Source organism: Typopeltis vanoorti, chromosome 12 (assembly GCF_054136105.1).
Source record: "Typopeltis vanoorti isolate ZY-2024b chromosome 12, IOZ_Tvanoo_1.0, whole genome shotgun sequence".
Classification (NCBI taxonomy): domain Eukaryota; kingdom Metazoa; phylum Arthropoda; class Arachnida; order Uropygi; family Thelyphonidae; genus Typopeltis; species Typopeltis vanoorti.
The window spans coordinates 133,099,061-133,126,175 of NC_143560.1; the positions used below are offsets into that span (position 1 = coordinate 133,099,061).

Below are 27,115 nucleotides of genomic sequence, written 5' to 3' on the forward strand. Positions count from 1 at the left end.
GCATTCACGAGCGCCTGCACGCACGCAATAAACAATGGCATGTTGGATAGAACAACTTAAAAAATATGTAGTTTATATGTCAATTATGTATTGCTTTTTTACTTGTTTCTCAGTTTTTTTAGAAACTTCAATTTTTATTATTATTTTCTACCTTTAGTGGATGCCTGATGAAGGCTGTAAAAAGCTGAAACTATCGTTCTCATTAAAACTTAATATTTTATCTCAATTTAAAGTGATTAAATCTCTATTTTTAATATATATATATATATATATATATATACACTTTTTTGGTTATACAGGGTAGCCATAAAAGACACTCCCTTTGGAGGCATCTCTAGCTAAAATCAATAAACGGAATGAGACCAAATTTTATATTGAGAATTTTGAAGGCATAGGGAGATGATTTCTGCGAGAAAAAAAAAGATTTAGTACCAAAAGTCGTTGATAGGGGAAAAGTTTGGCGCTTGCAGAACCAAAAGCAGTCAAATATTTGCAGTAGACGCAGGTAAAAAGGATTATGCAAATTTTACGTAACAGCAGTGCTACCGATTCCATTTAAAAAGAGGATTGGGAACATTCAGGTAGTTATTCGAATGAATAACGAATTGTGCTCAATATGCGTCCTGCCTTGCCTCAGCATGCTTTACTTGTTAAGTTGTTTTACCTTAAACAGTGCAATGCTGTAGCGGCCCTTCAGGAATTTAGAAGGCTTCATGACCTGCGTACCGGTCCTATGTCAGCTGTAGCACGGAGAGCTATGATTAAGAAGTTTGAAGAAACTGGATCCTAGGAGTTAGACCTGGCTGAGGACAGAAAGCAGTGCAAGAAGAGACAGTAACTGGCGTTAAAAGTCAGCACATTGAATATCGTGGTATGTGGTCCAGGGGACTCTGATTCTGATGAATAAAACATTTCCTGTGAGTTCAATCACTACATTAATTTCTGACTCTCTCTCTCTCTCAAGTTGTTTTAGTTTAATTATTATTATTCTTATTATCATTGTAACGCGCCACATATCCAGCTGGAATGAGTGACGCAGCTGTCACTTACACTGTCGAAATGTTATTATTCCATTTTATCTGCCTTTAATGTAATTATCTGCTTGTTTTTGGCTCAGTCATCACCAAAATTTCCCCTATTGGTGACTTTTGGTACTAAATATTTTTTTTTTCATGGAAATCATTTCCCCATTCCTGCAAGAGTCTCTATAAAATTTGGTCTCATTCCATTTATTGGTTTTAGCTACAGATGCCTCCAAAGAGGGAAAGTTATTTTATGGCCACCCTGTACTTAGTTGCCTGATCTTTTTACAAAACTGTTCCAATCTATTCTTATTTATATCAATTATTGTGGATTTTATCCTGTCAGCTGTGCCATTGTCAACAGCATCTTTTTTTTTGTATTGTAAGCTGTATATTTTTGCCTCTTTATATTATTTCTACTTTATTATGTTGCGTTCGGTTGCACCTTTTGTAATATCTTAATTGTTCTCTGTTATTACTGCTAATGCTGTTTCTGTCTTACGTCCACTTAGTGACTTGCTCTTTCGTACAAAGATCTATTCCACCTTTCGCACTGCTTGCTGTATGCCTATTAGTACTGGAAAATTTGTTTGTTCAGACTGTGCCACCAGTATTCCTTTCTAGGCATACGACTCAGTAATATGGGTGGCAGATCTCTCTCTCTCTCTCTCTAGCATAAATTCCTTCAAATGAAATAGCATAAACAGTCATGGTCTGCATGCATTTAAATTACGCTTCTAATACCTTATTTGTTTCCCTCTCTAGGAACTGTGAATTGTAAATCAAAAGATCAGGTAGCACTCTGTTGACATACAACTAAAACATATTTATTTATGCTAATACAAAAGTACATCAATTAAATGATATGGAGGTTACTCTCTCTACCCTATCCATTAAGGTTTAGCGTTAAAAAACTTCCCTTTGCAATTCTAAATAAACTATACCGCATAAATATTCATTTACTTCTCTGCTTATAGAAAAAACAATTCTAATCTATTCATAAAGAAATGAACTTGTTATGCCAAGTTATCTCACAATTGCATTCCAATTGCTAACAAATTAAAAGGCTTTCTTATAGACATTGATTATTCCTAGTACTTTATATCTTATCAGTCCATCTAAGTTATTTCTCCTAGATTACATAAAAGAAACATGGAACAAACTCGCATAGGCTCTGTCATCTGGGTCGTGCACTCATTCAAGGTTCTGCTCCAGAGTTCTCAAACTTTTCTTCCGTCTCAGGCCTTAGATTTCTTTCTACGGTGTCTTGTTTCACCGGCGTCTCATCAAGGTGTTGGCATGGTTTTGGAATGCTTATTTTCAGGACTCATGGGTTCCTGCGAGGGGGTCCAGTGTGCGGAGCTTATGCAGTCTCGTTCGGATGGAAGTGCATTCTTCTCTGGGTGCTGAAGTCTGCTCCATGGGTAATAGCTTCCGGCAACTTCCACAGCAACGCCCAAAATCTAGACAGCCTAGTGGACCGATGTTTTTTCTTCTCTGCCACTCTTCAACTTCTGTCGTGTCTTCTATTCTCGACTGCCGATATCGATGTTCTCAACGCCTTTTTATTTCTCCGTCTCTGGGACCTTTCATGAAGGGTTGAGACTCACGAAGAATTCGGTGCAACTCCTTGATTTGATATTAAAGCAGACTATTTCTTTGTTATCTCAAGTGCACTTCAATATCCGATTTGTTGGACAGCGGAACCTTGTCTGATCTGCACCAATCCTTTTAAGAATGACCTTAAAGGTGGGCATACACATAGCTTGTAAACAAAGGTTTTGTTTACAAGCTATGTAAAAATAGCTTGTAAACCCTGGCATCCTTCAGGGAAGTGTGTTATCACCATTACTTTTCAATTTACTTTAATGATCTCCCTATCTTTCCAGGAACTAGATATTTTATCTATGCTTGCCATAGCTACTCAATCAAAAAATTTTAAGTCCATTGAAACTACTCTATCATTGGCCTGAAATAACCACATATTATAGCAGCAATCAGTTAAAACCAAACCCCTTGAAAACCCAGACTGGCCTTTTCCACCTTAACAATAAGGAATCAAACAGGAAGCTACAGATTTCTTGGGAAGGCTCTGATTAGATCTTCTGCCTTGGCCCTTTACTATTCTTCTGCTGAATATGCCTGCCCAGTATGGTCCAGATCCTGCCATGCTGAAAAACTGGATCCAGCATTGAAAGCTGCTGCTTAATTACAGGATGTCTGAAACCAGCACCACTAAAAGACCTGTATACTTTGCCTGGTATTGCACCCCCTTCAATTTGATGATCAGCATTTTCAGCTGACGAAAGAAACAGACAAATGAATGATGAACGCCACCTACTGTTTGGTCAGACCACAGTGCCCCAAAGACTAAGATCCCGACAGCTTCCTAGCAACTGTTAAACCACCTAATAACCCTCTGGAAACAAGACTCCAACAATGGCTTACACTATACCCTGAGAATAATACTGGTATTCTAACAGCCAAACATCTTCCATGTGGTGCCCACTTGGACTGGAATACTTAGAAAAGACTCAACAGACTTCAAACAAAACCTCATCAAATGGAGCTACCTCACTGGACCAGATAACTGTGAGTGTGGGGCAACCCGGTTCATTGAACACCTTTCTTGTCCCTTTCTTCAATCACCTTATATTCTGCACAGAAAGAGCAATTGAATGTGCAAGATACTGGAGGAACATCTGACCATGTTTATTGTATATAACTTATGTATAGCTTCTTTTTTCATATTTTACTTATTATTCACTGTATAATTCACTTATCAAATTTAAGCTGTTCTCATTTGTAATCTATCCTAATTTGTTGTAAATAATATTGTACCACTTACTTACTGCTGTATCACTTGTGTTTGGATACAAAAAAATAATTGTGGAAAATTCTTTAGCACGAATCATTGGAGTGCTTAGCCTAGTTAGCGGTTAGCCTAGTGGCTATGCGCTTCGCAAACCATATGCCTGGGGAAGGAGTGTCCTAGGTTCGATTCCCGTCGGTGACGTGAGGAGCTGAAGGATCTTCCTCAGCCATAGCCAAGTTAGCCAGTCTTGGGTGTGGACAGCAGGGTTTTTTCCCCAGTTTATTCTGGGGTTTTTCATCCCGCAAAGCAGGCAAACTGGCCTTGAGAACTCAACACTGCAGGCCATAGGATACACCGGGGCATAAGGCTTGACCACCTTATCCTGTAAACGGAGTGAGGTCCGATGATCAATGGACTCTCGACACCGCAAGGTAAAAGAGGGTATAAGGAAGATGACATTGGAGTGCTACAGTTTCAAATCAAAACTTTTATGATTATTATACATGGTTTCTATCTCATTGTATTAGAACCACACTAAACATTATTCACACGATACCTATCATTCCTCTCCTGAAACCTATTCACTTTCCAAGTAAAAATTCTAGTCTACTTACTACACTCTTACACAACTTCCAGGGGTGACTCCCTGTTCTTGCCCCACTAATGTACTGAAAAATTCTTTTTGTGGCAATCTTATAGAATCCATTTAGTAACTTAAGCATTTCTATCATCTCTCTCTCTCTCTCCACCTCATCTCTGCAAGATCTCTCAACAACTTGGTGACCTGTCTCTGAATCCTCTCCACCACCACCTGAACCAAAGTGACCAAATCTGTGCACAGTAATTAAGCTGCAGCTGAATCATAACTTTATAAAGAAATTTAATAACCTTCGACAGAATGTTAAGTGAAAAAAAGTTAGTAAGTGTTTGATGCTAGGAGACCGAACAAAAAGGCCCAAAGGAAGACTTAGATCTATTCAGATTTCCTTTAGAATTCCCCCCTCCCCCCAAAGTTAATTCGTTCTAAAGCTTCACAGCTTTAGAATGAATTAACTAGTTCAGTATACCTTGGATGTGCTGTATCATATACAAAAGAATCATATACATTGATTTCAAACTTTCTAAAGAAAACAGGAACGATCAGTAATATTTTCAAATCTAACCAAACTCAAAAGCATACAAGAATAATAATTTATAAAGTTTTGGCAAGATCTTTTCAAATGTATGGAAATGAATTATGGACTATACAAGCTGCAGAAGAAAAAAGAATAGAAACTGGAGAAATTAAATTCTTGCGAAGGACAGCACGCCATTTTCTCTGGGACAAAGAAAAGAAGCACAGAAATATGATAATAACTAAAAATAGACTTGGTATTGGACAAAGTATATGAATACCGAAAGAAGTGGAATGAACATATCGAAAGAACAGACAGTTCTGAAAGGATGATGATCAGGATTATTTTCAGGTTCCTGACCATAGCATATTTTCATAACTTAATTGTTTCTAAAGCTGTGAAGACGTTTCTATTCTTCCTGTCTGAAACAATTTTTTTGGGAAGGATCTACAGAGTTGTGCCACACACATTGGTAATGGACCTTTTCAGTCACCTTGTTCAACACATTAAATCTCTTTCTTTATGTTCGAGAGTGTGCTGAAAATGCTGTACTTAAATTCATAGTATATGAAAAGTATTTTTAATGCAGTAATATAATCAAACCTTGCAGATTCAGTGGCAAACTCTGAAGAAAACATTGATTGATTCTGCCAGAGAGGCATGTGGTGAGGTTGTCTGCAAGGATAAAAAAATCAGAACTCCCTGGTGGACACAAGAAGTTAAAGAGGCAGTGAAGGAAAAGAAGAAAGCATATCAAAAGTTCCTGGCAAATAAGTCAGCTTGTGCTCTTAGAGAATACAGAGACAAATGCAAGAATCCTAAACACTGTGTAAAACTAGCTAAACAAAAGTCATGGGAGGACTTTGGCAAGAATATAGAAAATAAATATCAAGAAGGTGGCAAAATATTCTGGAGGTTGTTGAAGAAGTTTAGGAATGGAGGATAGAGTGCTATAAAAGGAGTTAGAGATGATAAAGGTGACATGAAAATGGGAGAAAAAGATATCCTTGAAGTATGGAGTAATTACTTTGAAAAACTGCTAAATGAAACAAGCAGTGATGACAGCACAGTGGTAAAAAAACACTGACCAGGCATGCAGGCAGGAATCCATATCCATACTTGAAGTAGAAAACGCCATCAAATGAAATGAGGCTTGAAATGAGGAAAGGCAGCTGGAGTAGATGATATTCGACCAGAAATGCTGAAGTATGGGTATAAGAGTCTTAGAGTAGCTACACTGCATAGTTCAGAAAGCCTGGGCAGAGAGGCGAATTCCCAATGATTGGAGTAGAGCTCTCATAGTACCCATATATAAAAAGGAAAATAAAACTGAATGTGAGAATTACAGAGGTATTTCCCTACTGAGTGTTCCTGGCAAGATCTATGCAAGTATACTTGAGAAACGGTTGAGAAGAATTGTGGAAGAAAAGCTTGGTGAAGAACAGGCTGGATTCAGGCCAAACAGAGGCTGTCAGGATCAGATCTTCACTTTACGACAAATAGTCGAGAAAGCATGGGAATATAACAAAGATCTGTATTTAAGTTTTGTCGATTTGGAAAAGGCATATGATAAGGTGCCAAGAGAGAAGCTGTTCAATACGTTGCAGTTATATGGTGTAAATGGGGCATTATATCAAGCAATACTTAGTCTTTATTTGAGTTGTAAGTCAGCAGTTAGAATTGAAAGAAGTACAGGAAGATGGTTTAATGTTAAATCTGGTGTGAGACAAGGATGTACATTATCCCCTCTGTTATTCATTATCTATATGGATCACATTATGAAGGAAAGTGGTATTAAACATGATATCAAAATTGGAGATGCTAATGTCAGCTCTTTGCTTTATGCGGATGATGTTATATTTCTAAATATATCTGCTACAAGTCTGCAAGAATCTCTGACTAAATTGAATAGCTCTTGTAATAGATATGGTATGAAGGTCAGCAATAAAAGGTCAAAGACAATGAAAATAGGCAAAATCATTGAAAATGTCAACTGTGTTATGAATGGAGAACCTGTGGAACAAGTAAAACATTTCAGCTACTTAGGCACGATTTTTACTGAAGATGGTAAATTAAATATAGAAATAGACGACAGAATCAGCAAAGCTGGTATGGTGGGAAGTCAACTGAATAAATTCATATGGAATAAGAGAGAAATTAGTCGGAACACTAACAAGACAGTGTTCAAACCAGTTTTAACTTATGGATCTGAGAGCTGGGTCAGAAGTTAAAACTGGTTTGAACATTGTCTAAAAATAAAAATAAAACACTTGACCAAAGACTAGAGACCGCAGATATGAGAGTTCTGAGAAAGATTACAGGTGTGAACAGATGGCATCAATGGCAATATCATATTAAAAACGAGGATATTAGGAAAGAACTTGACATTGTCAGAATCCAGGAATGCGTTAGCAGAGCTAATCTGAAGTGGTATGGTCACCTAAACAGAATGGGCGAGGAAAGATTAGCAAAACAAATGTTCTCTGCCAGGTTTGCAGCAAAACGACCCAGAGGAAGTCCAAGATATAGGTGGATTGATACGGTACAAAGTGCCTTAGACGATAGAAATATAAGATCTGATAATGTTGGAGTCTTGACAAGTAACAGACTGATTTGGAGGAAAATTGTAGATAGGAAGTTAGTAATGATATAATTTTTTCATGTAGTACTATCATATCCTGTACACTCCTTGAGGGTACATGGCAGAAATTTGATGATGATGATATAATCATTTTAATTTATTTTTTAATTCAGATCTAGAATGGAAAATAATCTACGTAGGGTCTGCTGAAAGTGAAGATTATGATCAGATTTTAGATACCGTGTATGTTGGTCCTGTTCCGGAAGGCAGGCATATGTTTGTATTTCAAGTAAGTGCTCATGTTTTTTTGCTGGTAAATTTTGTTAAACAAAATGTTAGCTTGTTTGTACTAACAAATGTGTTTTTTATTATACCAACTAACTTGTCATAACTATAACAGTTCTCATTGTGGAGTCTGAATTTTTAGTAAGTAAAGGTATGTGTGTCTTGTATTTGAAAAGAACAGTTGTTTAGTAGCACTCATACAGAAAAGCTTTTGCTCATTATCCATAATAAAACATTGCAATATAACACCAAGAGGGAAAAAAATACATTTATTAAACTCACTAATATTTTGTTGGTTTTCTACCCAGCATCATTGTAGCACAACACCTAAGCCTTTCTGTACAAATTCTACACAGAGAAGAAATTGCACATCAACTCAGTAAGTGGTAATTGAAATTTTCAAGACATCTCAATCGACTGACCTTCCTCAAGAGATGTCAGGACATAAATGCCATTCAAAACTATTTAAGATTCCGACAGAAGTTTAAATTCCACAAAAGTAAATGCATTTATATGCAGGCAAGTGTAGTACTAATCCATGAACAGATCAGCTGCACTTGTATCCAGTTTGAAAAAAAATCGATGCTGCCATTGCCACATGACCCAGAGCTTTCAGAAATACTCAATCCAGAATTCTGGTCTATTATAATTCCCATCTCAGAAAATGCTGTTGGTAAAGAACTTCAAAAAGTTAAGAATTTATCATCTGAAAAAATTTGCATCTCTTCAACAGCAGAGCTGTTCTCAACCACAACTATGACAAGAATGCATTGTCATAAATCTATCATTGCAAACACTCTCAAAGAGCACAGCAATGCACTTAGTTGTGGGCATCATTTTGTCATCATGCCTCCCTCACTTCCCCCAAAACACCCACCAAAAAGAAAATAAATAATTAAAATACCATTTTTAAAAATTATGAACTTGCACCAACTATGGCTAACAAGATTCAGTTGGATGCGGCCAGTATTCGAAGTAATTCCAAACATCCCAAGAATAACATTCCAAATGTATTTCTTGGGATATCAGCACTTAGAAAGCTACATAAGAATAAACAAATTATTGCAACTGCAGTTAATAATAGTAAAGACTCCTTAACTTGTCAGATTGTACATTGAAATCCTACAAAATCTGAAAAGAAAAAAAATTAAAATTATTAAAAAAAATTACATCCTGATGTAAGGAAATTACCAGAAAACTTAAACATTATCAAGTCAACACAGTCTGGATGTATGCTGTCCCTAAAATTCAAACCTAATACACATCTTCATTCAGTGGTAAATAGCATGGACAGCTCCACCTGCAAACTGGATGAACATTTATTTAAATAACTTTTTTCCCTTACAGGCTATTCTTCCTTATTTTCAAACATTAATAGAAATGTAACTTTGACAAGAAATGAATTGCATACAAGAACCAAACCTTGCAGTCTCAGTGGCAAACTAAGAAGAAAACATTGGTTGATTCACCCGGGAGGTATGTTGTGAAGTTATCTACAAGGAAGAAAAATAACAGCTTGGTGGACACAAGAAGTTAAAGAGGCAGTCCTGGAAACAAAGAAAGCATACCAAAAGTTCTTAGCAAATAAGTCGGTAGATGCCATAAATGAATGCAGACAAAAAAATGTAAAAGAGCAAAGCTGTGTGTAAAAAGTAGCTGAACAAAACCCATCATTAAATTCCTAACATGTACCCTCGAGGGGTGTACAGGATATGATAATACTACATGAAAAATATACATCATTGCTAACTTCCTATCTACAATTCTCCTCCAAATCAATCTTATACATGTCAAGACTCCAACATTACCAGGTCTTATATTTCTATCTTCTAAAGCACTTTTTACTGTATCAATCCACCTATATCTTGGTCTTCCTCTGGATCTTTTTCCTACCAACCTGGCAGAGAACACTTGTTTTGCTAATTGTCCCTCTCCCATTCTGTTTAAGTGACCATACCACCTGAAATTAGCTTTTCTAACAAATTCCTGGATGCTAACAATATCAAGTTCTTTCCTAATATCCTCATTTTTTAATATGATACTGCAATTGATGCCATCTGTTCACACCTGTAATTTTTCTCAGGACTCTCATATATGCAGTCTCTAGACTTTGGTCAAGTGCTTTACTTCCAACGTGCTCATATTCGTAAATTAAAATTGGTTTGAACACTGTCTTGTATACAGCTAATTTATTGTTTTGACTAATTTCCCTCTTATTCCATATAAATTTATTCAGTTGACTTCCTATCATACTGGCTTTTTTTATTCTGTTGTCTGTTTCCACATTTAATTTACCATCATCACTAAAAATCGTGCCTAAATAGCTGAAATGATTTATTTGTTCTATAGGTTCTGAATTCACAATACAGTTGATATTTTTAAAGCTTCTACCTATTTTCATTGTCTTTGCCTTGTTATTTCTGACCTTCATACCATATCTATTACAACAGTTATTCACTTTAGTCAAGCGATCTTGCAGACTTGTAGCGGATTTATTTAGAAGTATAAGATCATCTGCATAAAGCAAAGAGCTGACATAAACATCTCCAATTTGATATGAGGTTTAATACCACTTTCTTTCATCCATATAGATAATAAATAACACAGGGAATAATAAAAGAGGTGCTTAAGGGTCAAAGTTCTTAACTAAAAGGAGACCTCCACATAGACTTCAAAGGAATGCAGAGAACCCACCAGGGCTTCTGATCTAATGTCCAATCCTCACCTTCTCGTGGTGCACCCCTGTTGGGTATCTACTTGAATACTGAACGAACGAGGATGTGCTGGCAATTTGAGATTTAGCCGACCAACTTGTATTCTTATTGGTTAAACCAAAATAAAAAATTATGGAAGACATGACAAAATTTCATGCCGGCTGGGGTGTCGCCTAGTTAAACAAGGTCACCATTGTTTTCGCCAGGGTGAACAATGAAAAGACAGCTACTGGAACAAATCTGAAAACAAACCCCAACTCGACATCACCAGAGTTAAAGATCGGTACTATCAACATACGAAGCCTGAGTGGCAAAGAAATGGAGCTAGCTGAGGAATTAGATAAGTATCAGATCGACATAATAGGGTGACTGAAACAAAAAAGACAAACACTGGTGAGATCTTTCTGAGCAATAAATACAAAATGTTATATTCAGGCAATGACAAACAAGGAAAAGAAGGAGTAGCCATAGTATTCAACACAAAATACGAGGCTAATCTTCTTGAATGGCAGTCAGTCTCAAGTAAAGTGATGTGGACAAATATGAGAATGGGGAACTGGACAATGAGACTTATTTGTACCTATGGTCACACAGAAGGTTCTACTAAGGTAGAAGTGGAGGAATTTTTTGAGGCTTTAGAAAAAACATTTGACACAATGAAAAAGTTAAAGTTGGTCATTGTTGGGGATCTAAATAGCAGAGTAGGAAATGATTGTGAGACATACAAAAATATTTTGGGAAAATTTGGAGAAAAGAGCAAAGCTAATAATAATGGCAAATACCTATTGTATTTCTGCTCAGGACATGGACTGTTTGTTACTAACACCATGATCCAACATAAAAATGTGCACAAATTCACATGGAGAGAAGAGGCAAGGAATAATTCAAGTCTCATTGACAATGTTATTGTTGATAATGATGTTTTCTCTCTGGTAAGGGACACCAGTGTACAGAGGATTTGAAATTGGAAGTGATCACTATTTAGTCTTGAGCATGATAAAATTGAATTTCATATTGAAAAGAATAACATGTAAGAAAGTTTTAAAGTGAATAAAAGTTGAGCAGCTCTCAGATGTGAACTGTAGACTAAAATACACAAAGATTATTGAAAAAAAAATGAAATGAAAGAGTTTGAGAACAAGAATCAAACCTTGGAGATTCAGTGGCAAACTCTGAAGAAAACATTGATTGATTCTGCCAGAGAGGCATGTGGTGAGGTTGTCTGCAAGAATAAAAAGATCAGAACTCCCTGGTGGACACAGGAAGTTAAAGAGGCAGTGAAGGAAACGAAGAAAGTATATCAAAAGTTCCTGTCAAATAAGTCTGCTTGTGCTCTTAGAGAATACAGAGACAAATGCAAGAATGCTAAACACTGTGTAAAACTAGCTAAACAGAAGTCATAGAAGTACTTTGCCAAGAATATAGAAAATAAATATCACGAATGTGACAAAATATTCTGGAGGTTGCTGAAGAAGCTTAGGAATGGAGGAAAGAGTGCTGTAAAAGGAGTTAGAAATGAAAATGAGAGAAAAAGATTTCCTTGAAGTATGGAGTAATTACTTCGAAAAACTGCTAAATGAAACAAGTAGTGAAGACAGAACAGTGCTAAAAAACACTGATCAGGCATGCAGTCAGGAATACATTGAAGTAGAAAAAACCATCAAAGGCTTGAAATGTGGAAAGGCAGCAGGAGTAAATGATATTCGACCAGAAATGCTGAAGTATGGTGGTATAAGAGTCTTACAGTGGCTGCACTGCATAGTTCAGAAAGCCTGGACAGAGGGACGAATTCACGATGATTGGAGTAGAGCTCTCATAGTACCCATATATAAAAAGGGAAATAAAACTGAATGTGAGAATTACAGAGGTATTTCCCTACTGAGTGTTCCTGGCAAGATCTACGCAAGTATACTTGAGAAATGGTTGAGAAGAATTGTGGAAGAACAAGCTGGATTCAGGCCAAATAGAGGCTGTCCGGATCAGATCTTCACTTTAGGACAAATAGTTGAGAAAGCATGAGAATATAACAGAGATCTGTATTTAAGTTTTTTCGATTTGGAAAAGGCATATGATACGGTGCCAAGAGAAAAGCTATTCAATACGCTACAGTTATATAGTGTCAATGGGGCATTATATCAAGCAATACTTAGTCTTCATTTGAGTTGTAAGTCAGTTAGAATTAAAGAAAGAACAGGAAGATGGTTTAATTAAATCTGGTGTTAGACGAGGATGTACATTATCCTCTCTGTTATTCATCATCTAGCTATATGGATCACATTATGAAGGAAAGTGGTATTAAACATGATATCAAAATTGGAGATGTTAATGTCATCTCTTTGCTTTATGCAGATGATGTCATCATCATCATCAAATTCCTGCCATGTACCCTCAAGGGGTGTACAGGATATGATAGTACTACATGAAAAAATTACATCATTACTAACTTCCTATCTACAATTTTCCTCCAAATCAGTCTATTACTTGTCAAGACTCCAACATTATCAGATCTTATATTTCTATCGTCTAAGGCACTTTGTACCGTATCAATCCACCTATATCTTGGTCTTCCTCTGGGTCGTTTTCCTGCCAACCTGGCAGAGAACACTTGTTTTGCTAATCTTTCCTCTCCCATTCTATTTAAGTGACCATACCATCTGAGATTAGCTCTGCTAACGCATTCCTGGATGCTGACAATGTCAAGTTCTTTCCTAATATCCTCATTTTTAATATGATATTGCCATTGATGCCATCTGTTCACGCCTCTAATCTTTCTCAGGACTCTCGTATCTGCGGTCTCTAGTCTTTGGTCAAGTGTTTTACTTCTGACCCAGCTCTCAGATCCATAAGTTAAAATTGGTTTGAACACAGTCTTGTATACAGCTAATTTAGTGTTCCGACTAATTTCTTTCTTATTCCATATGAATTTATTCAATTGACTTCCCACGATACCAGCTTTGCTGATTCTGTTGTCTATTTCTATATTTAGTTTACCATCTTCAGTAAAAATTGTGCCTAAGTAGCTGAAATGTTTTACTTGTTCCACAGGTTCTCCATTCACAACACAGTTGACATTTTCAATGATTCTGCCTATTTTCATTGTCTTTGTCTTTTTATTGCTGACCTTCATACCATATCTATTACAAGAGCTATTCAATTTAGTCAGAGAATCTTGCAGACTTGTAGCGGATTTATTTAGAAGTATAACATCATCCGCATAAAGCAAAGAGCTGACATTAACATCTCCAATTTTGATATCAGGTTTAATAACACATTCCTTCATAATGTGATCCATATAGATAATGAATAACAGAGGGGATAATGTACATCCTTGTCTCACACCAGATTTAACATTAAACAATCTTCCTGTACTTCCTTCAATTCTAACTACTGACTCACAACTCAAATAAAGACTAAGTATTGCTTGATATAATGCCCCATTGACACCATATAACTGCAGCGTATTGAATAGCTTCTCTCTTGGCACCTTGTCATATGTCTTTTCCAAATCGACAAAACTTAAATACAGATCTTTGTTATATTCCCATGCTTTCTCGACTATTTGTCGTAAAGTGAAGATCTGATCCTGACAGCCTCTATTTGGCCTGAATCCAGTTTGTTCTTCACCAAGCTTTTCTTCCACAATTCTTCTCAACCGTTTCTCAAGTATACTTGCATAGATCTTGCCAGGAACACTCAGTAGGGAAATACCTCTGTAATTCTCACATTCAGTTTTATTTCCCTTTTTATATATGGGTACTATGAGAGCTCTACTCCAATCATCGGGAATTCGTCCCTCTGTCCAGGCTTTCTGAACTATGCAGTGCAGCCACTGTAAGACTCTTATACCACCATACTTCAGCATTTCTGGTCGAATATCATCTACTCCTGCTGCCTTTCCACATTTCAAGCCTTTGATGGCTTTTTCTACTTCAAGTATGGATATGTATTCCTGACTGCATGCCAGGTCAGTGTTTTTTTTTATTTTGCTGTCATCACTGCTTGTTTCATATAGCAGTTTTTCAAAGTAATTACTCCATACTTCAAGGATATCTTTTTCTCCTGTTTTCATTTCACCTTTATCATCTCTAATTCCTTTTACAGCACTCTTTCCTCCATTCCTAAGCTTCTTCAACAACCTCCAGAATATTTTGCCACCTTCTTGACATTGATTTTCTATATTCTTGCCAAAGTCCTCCCATGACTTTTGTTTAGCTAGTTTTACACACTGTTTAGCTTTCTTACATTTGTCTCTGTATTCTGTAAGAGTAAAAGCTGACTTATTTGCCAGGAACTTTTGATATGCTTTCTTTTTTTCCTTCACTGCCTCTTTAACTTCCTGTGTCCACCAGGGAGTTCTGATTTTTTTATCTTTGCACACAACCTCACCACATGCCTCTCTGGCAGAATCAATCAATGTTTCCTTCAGAGTTTGCCACTGAATCTCCAAGGTTTGATTCCTGTTCTCAAACTCTTTCATTTTCTTTTCAATAATATTTCTGTATTTTAGTCTACAGTTTACATCTGAGAGCTGCTCAACTTTTATTCGCTTTAAAACTTTCTTACATGTTATTCTTTTCAATATGAAATTCAATTTTATCCTGCTCAAGACTAAATAGTGATCACTTCCAATTTCAAATCCTCTGTACACTCTGGTGTCCTGCACAAGGGAGAAAACATCACTATCAACAATAACATAGTCAATGAGACTTTTCTTATTCCTAGCCTCTTCTCTCCATGTGAATTTGTGCACATTTTTATGTTGGAACATGGTGTTAGTAATAACCAGTCCATGTCCTGAGCAGAAATCCAACAGATATTTGCCATTATTATTAGCTTTGCTCTTTTCTCCAAATTTTCCCAAAATATTTTTGTATGTCTCACAATCAATTCCTACTCTACTATTTAGATCCCCAACAAGGACCAACTTTTCCTTTTTCATTGTGTCAGTTGCTTTTTCTAAAGCCTTAAAAAATTTCTCCACTTCTACCTTAGTAGAACCTTCTGTGGGACCATAGGCACAAATAAGTCTCATTGTCCAGTTCCCCATTCTCATATTTGCCCACATTACTCTACTTGAGACTGACTGCCATTCAAGAAGATTAGCCTCGTATTTTGTGTTGAATACTATGGCTACTCCTTCTTTTCCTTGATTGTTATTGCCTGAATATAACATTTTGTATTTATTGCTCAGAAAGATCTCACCAGCTTTGGTCTTTTTTGTTTCAGTCACCCCTATTATGTCGATCTGGTACTTATCTAATTCCTCAGCTAGCTCCATTTCTTTGCCATTCAGGCTTCTTACGTTGATAGTACCGATCTTTAACTCTGGTGATGTTGAGTTGGGGTTTGTTTTCAGATTTGTTCCAGTAGCTGACTTTTCGCTGTTCGCCCTGGTTCCCTGGCGAAAACAACGGGGGCCTTGTTTAACCGGGCGACGCCCCAGCCGGCATGAAATTTTGTCATGTTGTACCATCATTTTTTATTTTGGTTTAACCAATAAGAATACAATTTGGTCGGCTAAATCCCAAATTGCCAGCCCATCCTCATTCGTTCAGTATCAAAGTAGATACCCAACAGGGTGCACCACGAGAAGGTGAGGATTGGACATTAGGTCAGAAGCCCTGGTCGGTTCTCCGCATTCCTTTAAAGGCTGTGTGGAGGTCTCCTCTCAGTTATACAACTTTGACCCTTAAGCACCCCTGCGGATGATGTTATATTTCTAAATATATCTGCTACAAGTCTGCAAGAATCTCTGACTAAATTGAATAGCTCTTGTAATAGATATGGTATGAAGGTCAGCAATAAAAGGTCAAAGACAATGAAAATAGGCAGAATCATTGAAAATGTCAACTGTGTTGTGAATGGAGAACCTGTGGAACAAGTGAAACATTTCAGTTACTTAGGCACGATTTTTACTGAAGATGTTAAATTAAATATAGAAATAGACAACAGAATCAACAAAGCTGGAATGGTAGGAATTCAATTAAATAAATTCATATGGAATAAGAGAGAAATTAGTCGGAACACTAAATTTGCTGTATACAAGACAGTGTTCAAACCAGTTTTAACTTGTGGATCTGAGAGCTGGGTTAGAAGTAAAACACTTGACCGAAGACTAGAGACTGCAGATATGAGAGTCCTGAGAAAGATTAGTGGTGTGAACAGATGGCATCAATGGCAATATCATATTAAAAATGAGGATATTAGGAATGAACTTGACATTATCAACATCCAGGAATGCGTTGGCAGAGCTAATCTCAAGTGGTATGGTCACTTAAACAGAATGGGCGAAGAAAGGTTAGCAAAACAAGTGTTCTCTGCCAGCCAGGCAGGAAAACGACCCAAGGAAGACCGAGATATAGGTGGATTGAAACAGTACAAAGTGCCTTAGATGATAGAAATATAAGATCTGATAATGTTAGAGTCTTGACAAGTTATAGACTGATTTGGAGGAAAATTGTAGATAGGAAGTTAGTAAAGATGTATTTTTTTTCATGTACTATTATCCTGTACACCACTTGAGGGTACATGGCAGGAATTTGATGATGATAATGTACATCCTTGTCTCACACCAGATTTAACATTAAACCATCTTCCTGTACTTTCTTCAATTCTAACTGCTGACTTGTAATTCAAATAAAGACTAAGTATTGCTTGATATAATGCCCTACTGACAACATATAATTGTAGTGTATTGATTAGCTTCTCTCTTGGCACCTTCTCATATGCCTTTTCCAAATCGACAGAACTTAAATACAGATCTTTGTTATATTCCGATGCTTTCTCAACTAATTGTCGTGAAGTGAAGATCTGATCCTGATACCCTCTATTTGGCCTGAATCTGGTTTGTTCTTCACCAAGATTTTCTTTCACAATTTTTCAGTAGGAAAATACCTCTGTAATTCTCACATTCAGTTTTATTTCCCTTTTCATATATGGGTACTATGAGAGCTCTACTCTAATCATCAGGAATTCGTTCCTCTGTTCAGGCCTACTGAAGTATGCAGTGCAGCCACTGTAAGACTTTTATACCACCATACTTCAGCATTTCTGATCGAACATCATCTACTCCTGCTGCTTTTCCACATTTCAAGCTTTGATGGCTTTTTCTACTTCAAGTATGGATATGTATTCCTGACTGTATGCCTGTTGATGTTTTTTTATCTCTGCTTGTTTTATTTAGCAATTTTTCAAAGTAATTACTCCTTACTTCAAGGTTATCTTTTTCTCCTGTTTTCATGTCACCTTTATCATCTCTAACTCTGTTTTACAGCACTCTTTCCTCCGTTTCTAAGCTTCTTCAACAACTTCCAGAATATCTTGCACCTTCTTGATATTTGTTTTTTATGTTCTTGCCAAAGTCCTCCCCATGACTTTTATTTAGCTAGTTTTATACAATATTTAGCTTTCTTTCATTTGTCTCTGTATTCTCTAAGAGTACAAGCTTACTTATTTGCCAGGAACTTTTGATATGCTTTCTTCTTTTCCTTCACTGCCGCTTTAACTTTCTCTGTCCACCCTGGATTTCTGATTTTTCTATCCTTGCAGACAACCTCACCACATGCCTCTCAGGCTGAATCAATCAGGGTTTTCTTCAAGATTTGGTTCCTGTTCTCAAACTCTTTCATTTTTTCTTCAATAATCTTTGAAGTTTCAATATTGCAAAAAGATGGAACCACAACAAGTGGCAGTGAAACAATAGAAGAAATATGCACTAATAATTTTAAAGAAACATTTGCAGCTGAAGAAAACATAGATCAAGACTCCTTCAACCCAGAAGAAACTTGACACAAAAGACATGCTAAATGAAGAATACATAGTCAAACAAATGAAAAATGATAACACACCAGGCATAGACAAGATTAAAAAGAACTTCTCGAAAAAGGGGGAGAAAGTATAATAAATTACCTAAGGCAGCTGTTCAACAAAATACTAAAAGGAAATTTACCAACAGAATGGAGAACAGGCCAAATCATACCTATCCACAAAAAAAAAAAAAAAAAAAAAAAAGATGTCAGATCATGCACCGGGTATAGACCCATCACCCTTCTAAGCCACTACTATAAAATATTCATCAGGATTCTTCATAAGAGAGTTAAATATTCCTATGAAGAACAGATGGAAGAAGAGCAAATGATATTTAGAAAGAGAAGCATGATAGATGCAATTTTCATAATAAACAGATTAGCAGATCTTATGAGAAACAAAAATATAAAAAAACTACTGCTGTTTTATTAACTTCAAACAAGTTTTGACTCAATGATCAGAATCAAACGCATTAAAATTCTAGAAAACAGAGGGTTCTACAAATACCTATTAAATTGTATCAAGAATTACTAATCAGAAACAAGCGATAGTGAAATATAAAAACAGATCAAATAGCAATTAAAAAAGGAGTTATGCAAGGCTACCCATTGTCACCATATTTATTCAACCTGTACCTAAAAGAAGTAGTAGACAATGGACTACAGATATGTGAAGGCATAACTGTAAATGGAAGAAGTGTAACACATTTGAGGTATGCTGTTTAAAATATCACTATTGACAGCCAAAAAAAATTAGGAAATATCCTGACCAAGCTGCATCAAACAAGTTACAAATGTGATATGAAAATCAATTTTAGTAAAACAAAACTAATGGTAATAGGAAGAAAAAAGGAAGCAATCCAAATGAAAATATGAAAAAATACAGAACAAGTAAAGCAATTCAATTACCTAGGATCGATGATCACTGAAGCTCTAGACTATTTCGAAACCATAAAACACAGAATTAATAATGGATGGATAACAATTGGCAGACTACAAAAAATATGGAACAATAAAAGATTAAGCAAAGAACTCAAAGATATATAAAAAATGATAATTCCCACAGTACTCTATAGATCAGAATGCAGGATCTTAAGAAAAAAAAGAAATCAATAATCTCAATGCTTTCGAAATGAAATGCCTAAGAAAAATCAATAGAACAAACTGGACAGAAAGAAAAACAAATGTAAAAGTCAGAGAAGAACTTAACTTTAAAGAAACAGTATTTACAGCAGCTAAAAGAACCAGCTAAGCCAGTTTGGACATGTTTCAAGAATGAATCCAGAATTACTACCAAACATTATTAAATGGTAGAATTGAAGGACAGCCCAGCAGAGGAAGACCAAGAAAGAAATGGATTGATAACATTAAAACAAAGCACCCACTTAAACTCCATAATAGAACTTCATAAAAAAACAGCATACGGAAAGAAATGGCAAAAATTCGTCTTTAAGGAACTCGACCCACCATGAGAAGAAGTAACATGAAAAACGTTCTTTTTGGTCTCTAGAAAGAGACCAAACATAACGTTTCTGGACTAAAAAATCGGTAAACATACCAAAAAAAATAAAATTTTTACATTACAACATCATTAGAGTTTAAGATCAGTACTATCAACATAAGAAGCCTGAATGGCAAAGAAATGGAGCTAGCTGAGGAATTGGATAAGTACCAGATCTACATAATAGGGGTGACTGAAACAACAAATGCAAAACCTGGTGAGATCTTTCAGAGCAATAAATACAAAATGTTATACCCAAGCAACAATCAAGGAAAAGAAGAAATAGCCATAGTATTCAACACTAAATCCAAGGCTAATCTTCTTGAATCGCAGGCAGTCTCAAGTAGAGTGATGTGGGCAAATATGAGAATGGGGAACTGGACAATGAGACTTATGTGTGCCTATGGTCCCACAGAAGGTTCTACTAAGCTAGAAATGGAGGAATTTTTTGAGTCTTTAGAGAAAGCAACTGACACAATGAAAAAGGAAAAGTTGGTCCTTGTTGGGGATCTAAAATGCAGAGTGGGAAATGATTGTCAGTCATGCAAAAATATTTTGGGAAAATTTGGAGAAAAGAGCAAAACTAATAATAATGGCAAATACTTGTTGGATTTTGCTCAGGACATGGAACTAGTTATTACTAACACAGAAAAGTGCACAAATTCACATGGAGAGAAAAAGCAAGGAATAAGAAAAGTCTCATTGACTACTTTATTGTTGATAGTGATGTTTTCTCCTTGGGTGCAGGACACAGGAGTATATAGAGGATTTGAAATTGGAAGTAATCAAAAGAATTGTGGAAGAAAAGCTTGGTGAAGAACAAGCTGGATTCAGGCCAAACAGAGGCTGTCAGCAGATCTTCGCTTTACGACAAATAGTCGAGAAAGCATGGGAATATAACAAAGATCTGTATTTAAGTTTTGTCGATTTGGAAAAGGCATATGATAAGGTGCCAAGAGAGAAACTATTCAATATGCTGCAGTTATATGGTGTCAATCGGGCATTATATCAAGCAATACTTAGTTGTAAGTCAGCAGTTAGAATTTAAGGAAGTACAGGAAGATCGTTTAATGTTAAATCTGGTGTCAGACAAGGATGTACATTATCCCCTCTGTTATTCATTATCTATATGGATCACATTATGAAGGAAAGTGGTATTAAACATGATATCAAAATTGGAGATGTTGATGTCAGCTCTTTGCTTTATGCGGATGATGTTATACTTCTAAATAAATCCGCTACAAGTCTGCAAGATTCTCTGACTAAATTGAATAGCTCTTGTAATAGATATGGTATGAAGGTCAGCAATAAAAAGACAAAGACAATGAAAATAGGCAGAATCATTGAAAATGTCAACTGTGTTGTGAATGGAGAACCTGTGGAACAAGTAAAACATTTCAGCTACTTAGGCACAATTTTTACTGAAGATGGTAAACTAAATATAGAAATAGACAACAGAATCAGCAAAGCTGGTATCGTGGGAAGTCAATTGAATAAATTCATATGGAATAAGAAAGAAATTAGTCGGAACACTAAATTAGCTGTATACAAGACTGTGTTCAAACCAATTTTAACTTATGGATCTGAGAGCTGGGTCAGAAGTAAAACACTTGACCAAAGACTAGAGACCGCAGATATGAGAGTCCTGAGAAAGATTAGAGGTGTGAACAGATGGCATCAATGGCAATATCATATTAAAAACAAGAATATTAGGAAAGAACTTGACATTGTCAGCATCCAGGAATGTGTTAGCAGAGCTAATTTCAGGTGGTATGGTTACTTAAACAGAATGGGAGAGGAAAGATTAGCAAAACAAGTGTTCTCTGTCAGGTTGGCAGGAAAAAGACCCAGAGGATGACCAAGATATAGGTAGATTGATACAGTAAAAAGAGTCTTAAAAGATAGAAATGTAAGATCTGATAATGTTGAAGTCTTGACAGGTAACAGTGATTTGGAGGAAAATTGTAGATAGGAAGTTAGTAATGATGTAATTTTTCATGTAGTACTATCATATCCTGTACACCCCTAAAGGGTATATATCAGGAATTGATGATGATGATAAAATATTCAGCTGACTCGTGGTACTAATGTTATAACCTTTTTGTGATTGAGTCACATTAAAAAATATATATATATATATATATATATATTGGAGAGTTTTAAAGATGGCAAATTGAGTTTGATGGAATAATAAGCAGAGTGTTTCTTATCCAAAGAAAATAACATTTTAAGGTGGAAACCTCTGATATAGTATATTAGAGTTAACAATCACCACTCAAAATGAAAAGGTCTGGGTATAATTATGAAGTGCATATTGAAAGGATCTGAAATTCGAGTTTCTGTTAGGACAATTAAATCTAGTTTGACAGGTTGGTTATACAGGGTGTTCGGGATAAATTTGACAGTTTCGTAAGGAAAAAGAAAATCTTCTTTGTATCTATTAAATTTAATGAATTGACAAAAAAAACATTACAGGCAGAGTTAATTACAATACTATCAACAAGATTTACTCAAAATAACCACCATTAGCATCGATCACAGCTTCAATTCTGCTTCGGAACCTCGAACAAGCTGATGCTACAGTCTCCCTGGGAAGGGCCGCAAAAACTGTTTTAATTTTATCCATTAACTGGGCTTTTGTATTACTGGAAGTGCGATTGGTGTCTTTTTCAACTGCGCCCCATACAAAATAATCCATGGGGTTAAGGTCTGGGGAGTTTGGAGGCCAAACATTTGGACTGGTGAAGTCGTAGAAATTTTCAGACAACCATTTTTGACTTTTCCCAGAGGTGTGGCAAGGGGCCGAATCCTGCTGCCATACATACGGCCTACCATTGGCTACCCTTGTTATCCAGGGCTTGACTACAGTTAGCAACTCCACGAACAAAGCCCGAATTCCAATGCCAGGGTTCTTCAACGCCTGTTCCTGCAGATTTGCGAGGAATTCTGCTGTACGAACGCAATCAGATCGTCTGCTAGGGATCTTTCTTCTTGCTACATCCTCGTAGTCACCATTGCAAGTCTCTAGTTCATGCCTGATTGTTTTTACTGTATTCAGGGAGCATTGGGCAGCAGTCGTAATATCCTTATTTTGATGGCGGGCACGAATCATCATGATACAAGTTATTCTCTTCCATGATTCAGGTGGGTTCCAGCTATCCATCCTTTCTGACATCTTGTATATGAATGAAGAAGGGTCCAAACTTTTAAATGAAGAGAAGTGTGTGTTAATACATGTAACTTACGGAAAAATATAATTAATTATAAATATGTCAAATTTATCCCGAACACCCTGTAGATATAAACATTGAGGTTGGAACCAAATCTGTGTATATTTCTGAAGTGAATCTTGTGGCTTTGTGAAATTTGTCTTTATCCACTTGTAATTTATTTCTCTTTGCTTCACTATTATCGTTGTTTTTTGGGTTCAGGTGATGTGGGAGGTTGAAATACTATATACCAGCCGGTTTCAGAATAATTATTATTCAAGCCTCTGCCCTGAAAAAGAAGAAATGTTGGGTCTCTCTAACTTTAACTCTGAAAACTTTTATTGTATGCCCAAAACTGTGATGGAAAAGCAAGTGTATTTATCTGAAATGTAAATATGGTGTCTTGGACACCTTGAACCATCCTAAATTTCTGCCCTTACATTATTCCCATCTATACTACACATGCAGTATGGATGGGAATCCCTTTAGAAGATTTCCTGGTCAGCTAGTCTAAGATCAATAAAAATTCTCAAAAAATACCTATTAAAAAACTGAACTAGTGTAATTGTAGCCACAACATAAACATTAATGACTTGTAGTGATCATCATATTTTTGGTGATCATTACAAGTCATTAATACAAGGAATTTGGAGAACCAAATGGGGATTCTGACCTAATAACCAATTTTTACTCTCTCGTGCTGTGCCCTTTTAGTATGTATCACCTTGGATACTGAATGAATGAGGATAGGCTGGCAATTTGGGATGTAGCCAAACTGAGTTCTAAATTGTATTATTGTATTCAATCAAAACAAAATTAACATGCTATCTGGGTCATTATGCAGATAAACATACTCCACTGTTTTTTGTTAGGAAACAAGGACAAGCAGAAAATTTCCAGCTACTGGAAGAGATTTCTAATTACAATCAGAAGAATTTTATTCTGCTCATTGCTAAAACTAAATAATCACTTCCTATTTCAAATTCCCTGTATATCTTTGTATCCTGAACCAACCTGAAGAAAATCACTATAATACAATAACAGTTGATGTGACTTTGCTTATTTGTTGCCTTCTCTCTGTGTATATTTCCGCACATCTTTGTTTGAGCATCGTGTTAATGCTGACTAGCCCATATACTAAACAGAAATCCACTAAGTATCTGCCTTTTTCTCCACATTTTCCCTATGCATTATGATATGTCTGGTATTTATTTCTTACTTTGCTGTTTAGATCAATAAGAACCAAGTTGTTTGTTTTTTCTTTATATCAGGCCTGGTTGGCCGAGTGGTTAGCGTATCTGCTCTCCAGCCAAAGGCTGTGGATTTGAATCCTGCTGTGGGTATGGATGTTTGTGATTGTGAAAATAATAGTGGTGGTGGGCGTTAGATGACAATGGTGTAGTTGAGGTTTGTTGTAATTGGTGGTTTGAGTGGTGTAGATGAGCTGTAGGGTAGGTGCCCTCCCTCGATGAGTCTTTGGACTCCCTGGAGGTGTCGCATAATAATTATAATAATTCTTTTACTTCTACCTTAATGGAACCTTCTGTTGAACTATAGACACAAATAATCATCTCCTCTCCTATCATCCTCAATTTTTGTTCTCTTCTGCTTCTCTAGATAAACCTTTGATCACTGTTCAGCTGAAATAATATCTGCAGTTCTTTCATTTTCTTCAGAACCTGTGGAATGAAATTACGATAGTAGCGCACACACAAAAAACATAATAAATAAATAGATAAATATAATAATAAAGAGGATTTATGCATTGATTATTAAAGCATTGCAAAATTTGCTTTACCTGTTGCTTCACAGATATGTAGTGGTATTATATTTAAGCAGTTCATTTACAAAAGCTTTCTTTCCTCTACTTCCTAGGCTGATCCTCCAGATCCTTTAAAAATTCCTGTCCAAGATGCAGTTGGTGTTACAGTTGTTCTTCTGACATGTTCTTATCGAGGGAAAGAGTTTATTAGAGTAGGTTACTATGTTAATAATGAATATACAGATGCAGAACTCAAAGAGAATCCTCCTGCTGTTCCTCAGTTTGAAAAGGTAATTTGTCTACTAAATTAAAATCTTTTTATATCATTATTCCACTAACAGTATAATGATTGTTTTCAGTTGAAGATTTGTGTGTTTTTCACATGCTTCATTTTCTAGGAAAGAAAAGAAAATACATAATCAGAAAGGAAAATGGATGATTGTAGTTTAGTGGTGAATTTTAACTGTCAAGTTAAAATTCACCATTAAACTACAAAACATGGTCTGACATTTACACTAAACAAATTCCTTCCAGTCAACCATTTTTAAAGAAAAATATTATATATAATATATAAAATTTTGTAAACATCTTTCAAACCAAGTTTAAATACTTCTTATTTGTTACTTATATTTGGAGCTCTTTTTATTCTTCTATGATTTTTTGTGTGAAATAATTCCACTGAAGACAGTAATATCAGGATCATCAGAAAACATTTATTAATACCTATTTTCGTTTCTTTCAGACAAGTTGACAGAGCATTGCCACCTTGCCTGAAATTCCAGTTATTGGATCTGCTAAATTTAGGAACATGTAATTGGCAACTTGTAAACACTAAAGTGAAGAATATTTCTGTATTTTCATCTTTCTGATGCACGAGCAACATAAAATCTAGTCAAAAACTTTCATGTTCAAGAAGTTGCCTTTATACAATACAATAGCGTTGGAGGCAATGTGTCGTAAATGGAAAAATAATGTTATCTAATTGTTTGCCTTGCATAAGGATAATTTTAGAATATTTGATTGTTTGGCTCCCTTTGGTCTATTACAATTTCCATCTTAATGAATGCACTATCAAAATCATTTTTAACACTCCCATCTTTCCATATCTCGTCAATTTTTTATATTGAATTCATCTCTCTCCCCCACATCTCCCTCTTTCATAAAGCCTATGGATAACTGAACTGTGTTGTAGTAATTGTCTTTGCTCAACAGATCTTTTTACTAGGTCTGGTGGTAAGGCTTATAAGTTGATTGTTATGATGTATGAGCCCATAAGTAAGTTACAATGTAGATTACGATATTGAATAACATAAATTTAATTCAACAAAGATGTTTTGCAAGGTCCATTCTTATTTTTTACAGTCTTATTCATGCCAAACACAGCCACAGGATGAGACTCCACAACAATCAGCTTTAATTTCATATTTAATTGGTTTCTTTGATAATAAACCTTGAACTTCAAATGCTCTTTCCATTTACCTTTGACAGGTAGGTGTTCTCAATATATGTTGACTTTCTGCACAGAATAATATTTCAACATCATTGAGTTTACATATACTCTCATGGGTGTACAAGATCTTCTGATACTACTACACGAAAAGTTATATCATTGCTAACTTCCTATCAACAGTTTTTCCTACAGATTAGCCTGTTATAACATTCCAGTATTATCAGATATTATATTTCTGTCTTCTAAGGCACTTTTTTATATATCAATCCACCTATATCTTGGTCTTCTTCTAGATCTTTTTACTGCCATCTTGGCAAAGACCACTTGTTTAGCTAAATCCCTCCTCTCCCATTCTGTTTAAGTGGCCTTACCACCTGAGATTAACTCTGCTAACACATTTTTGAATACTAGCAATGTCAAGTTCTTTCGTATTGCCTCGTTTTTAATATGGTGCTGCCATTGATGCTGTCTGAGTCCAGTAATCTTTCTCAGGACTCTCATATCTGTGGTCTCCAGTCTTTGATTAGGAGTTTTATTTCTAACCTAGCTCTCAGATCTATAAGTTAAAATTCATTTGAACGCTCTTGTATACAGCTAGTTTAGTGTTTTGACTAATCTCTTTCTAATTCCATATTAATGTATTCATTTGACTTCCTACCATAGCAGTTTTGCTAATTCAGCTGTGAATTTGCCAAATTCACTAAAAAAAATTTCATAAATAGCTGAAATACTTGACTTGTTCTAAGGTTCTCCATTCATGATGCAGTTCATGTTTTCAGTGTTTATGCCTATTTTCATACAAAATTTCTTATAGCAGTTTGTCCATTAGGTCAGGCAATCCTGTTGACTTGTCCTG

The 27,115-nt window shown here is 35.9% G+C and overlaps 1 protein-coding gene across 1 annotated transcript in view; it reads left to right on the forward strand.

Annotated features, from left to right (window-relative positions):
* Positions 1-27,115, forward strand: part of asf1 (histone chaperone asf1) — a 65,783-nt gene that overhangs the window by 17,750 nt on the left and 20,918 nt on the right. Inside the window, exons 2-3 of the mRNA XM_090401465.1 lie at positions 7,707-7,822; positions 24,923-25,099. Coding sequence (XP_090257591.1) covers positions 7,707-7,822; positions 24,923-25,099 — 293 coding nt within the window. The remainder of the gene's footprint in view (positions 1-7,706; positions 7,823-24,922; positions 25,100-27,115) is intronic.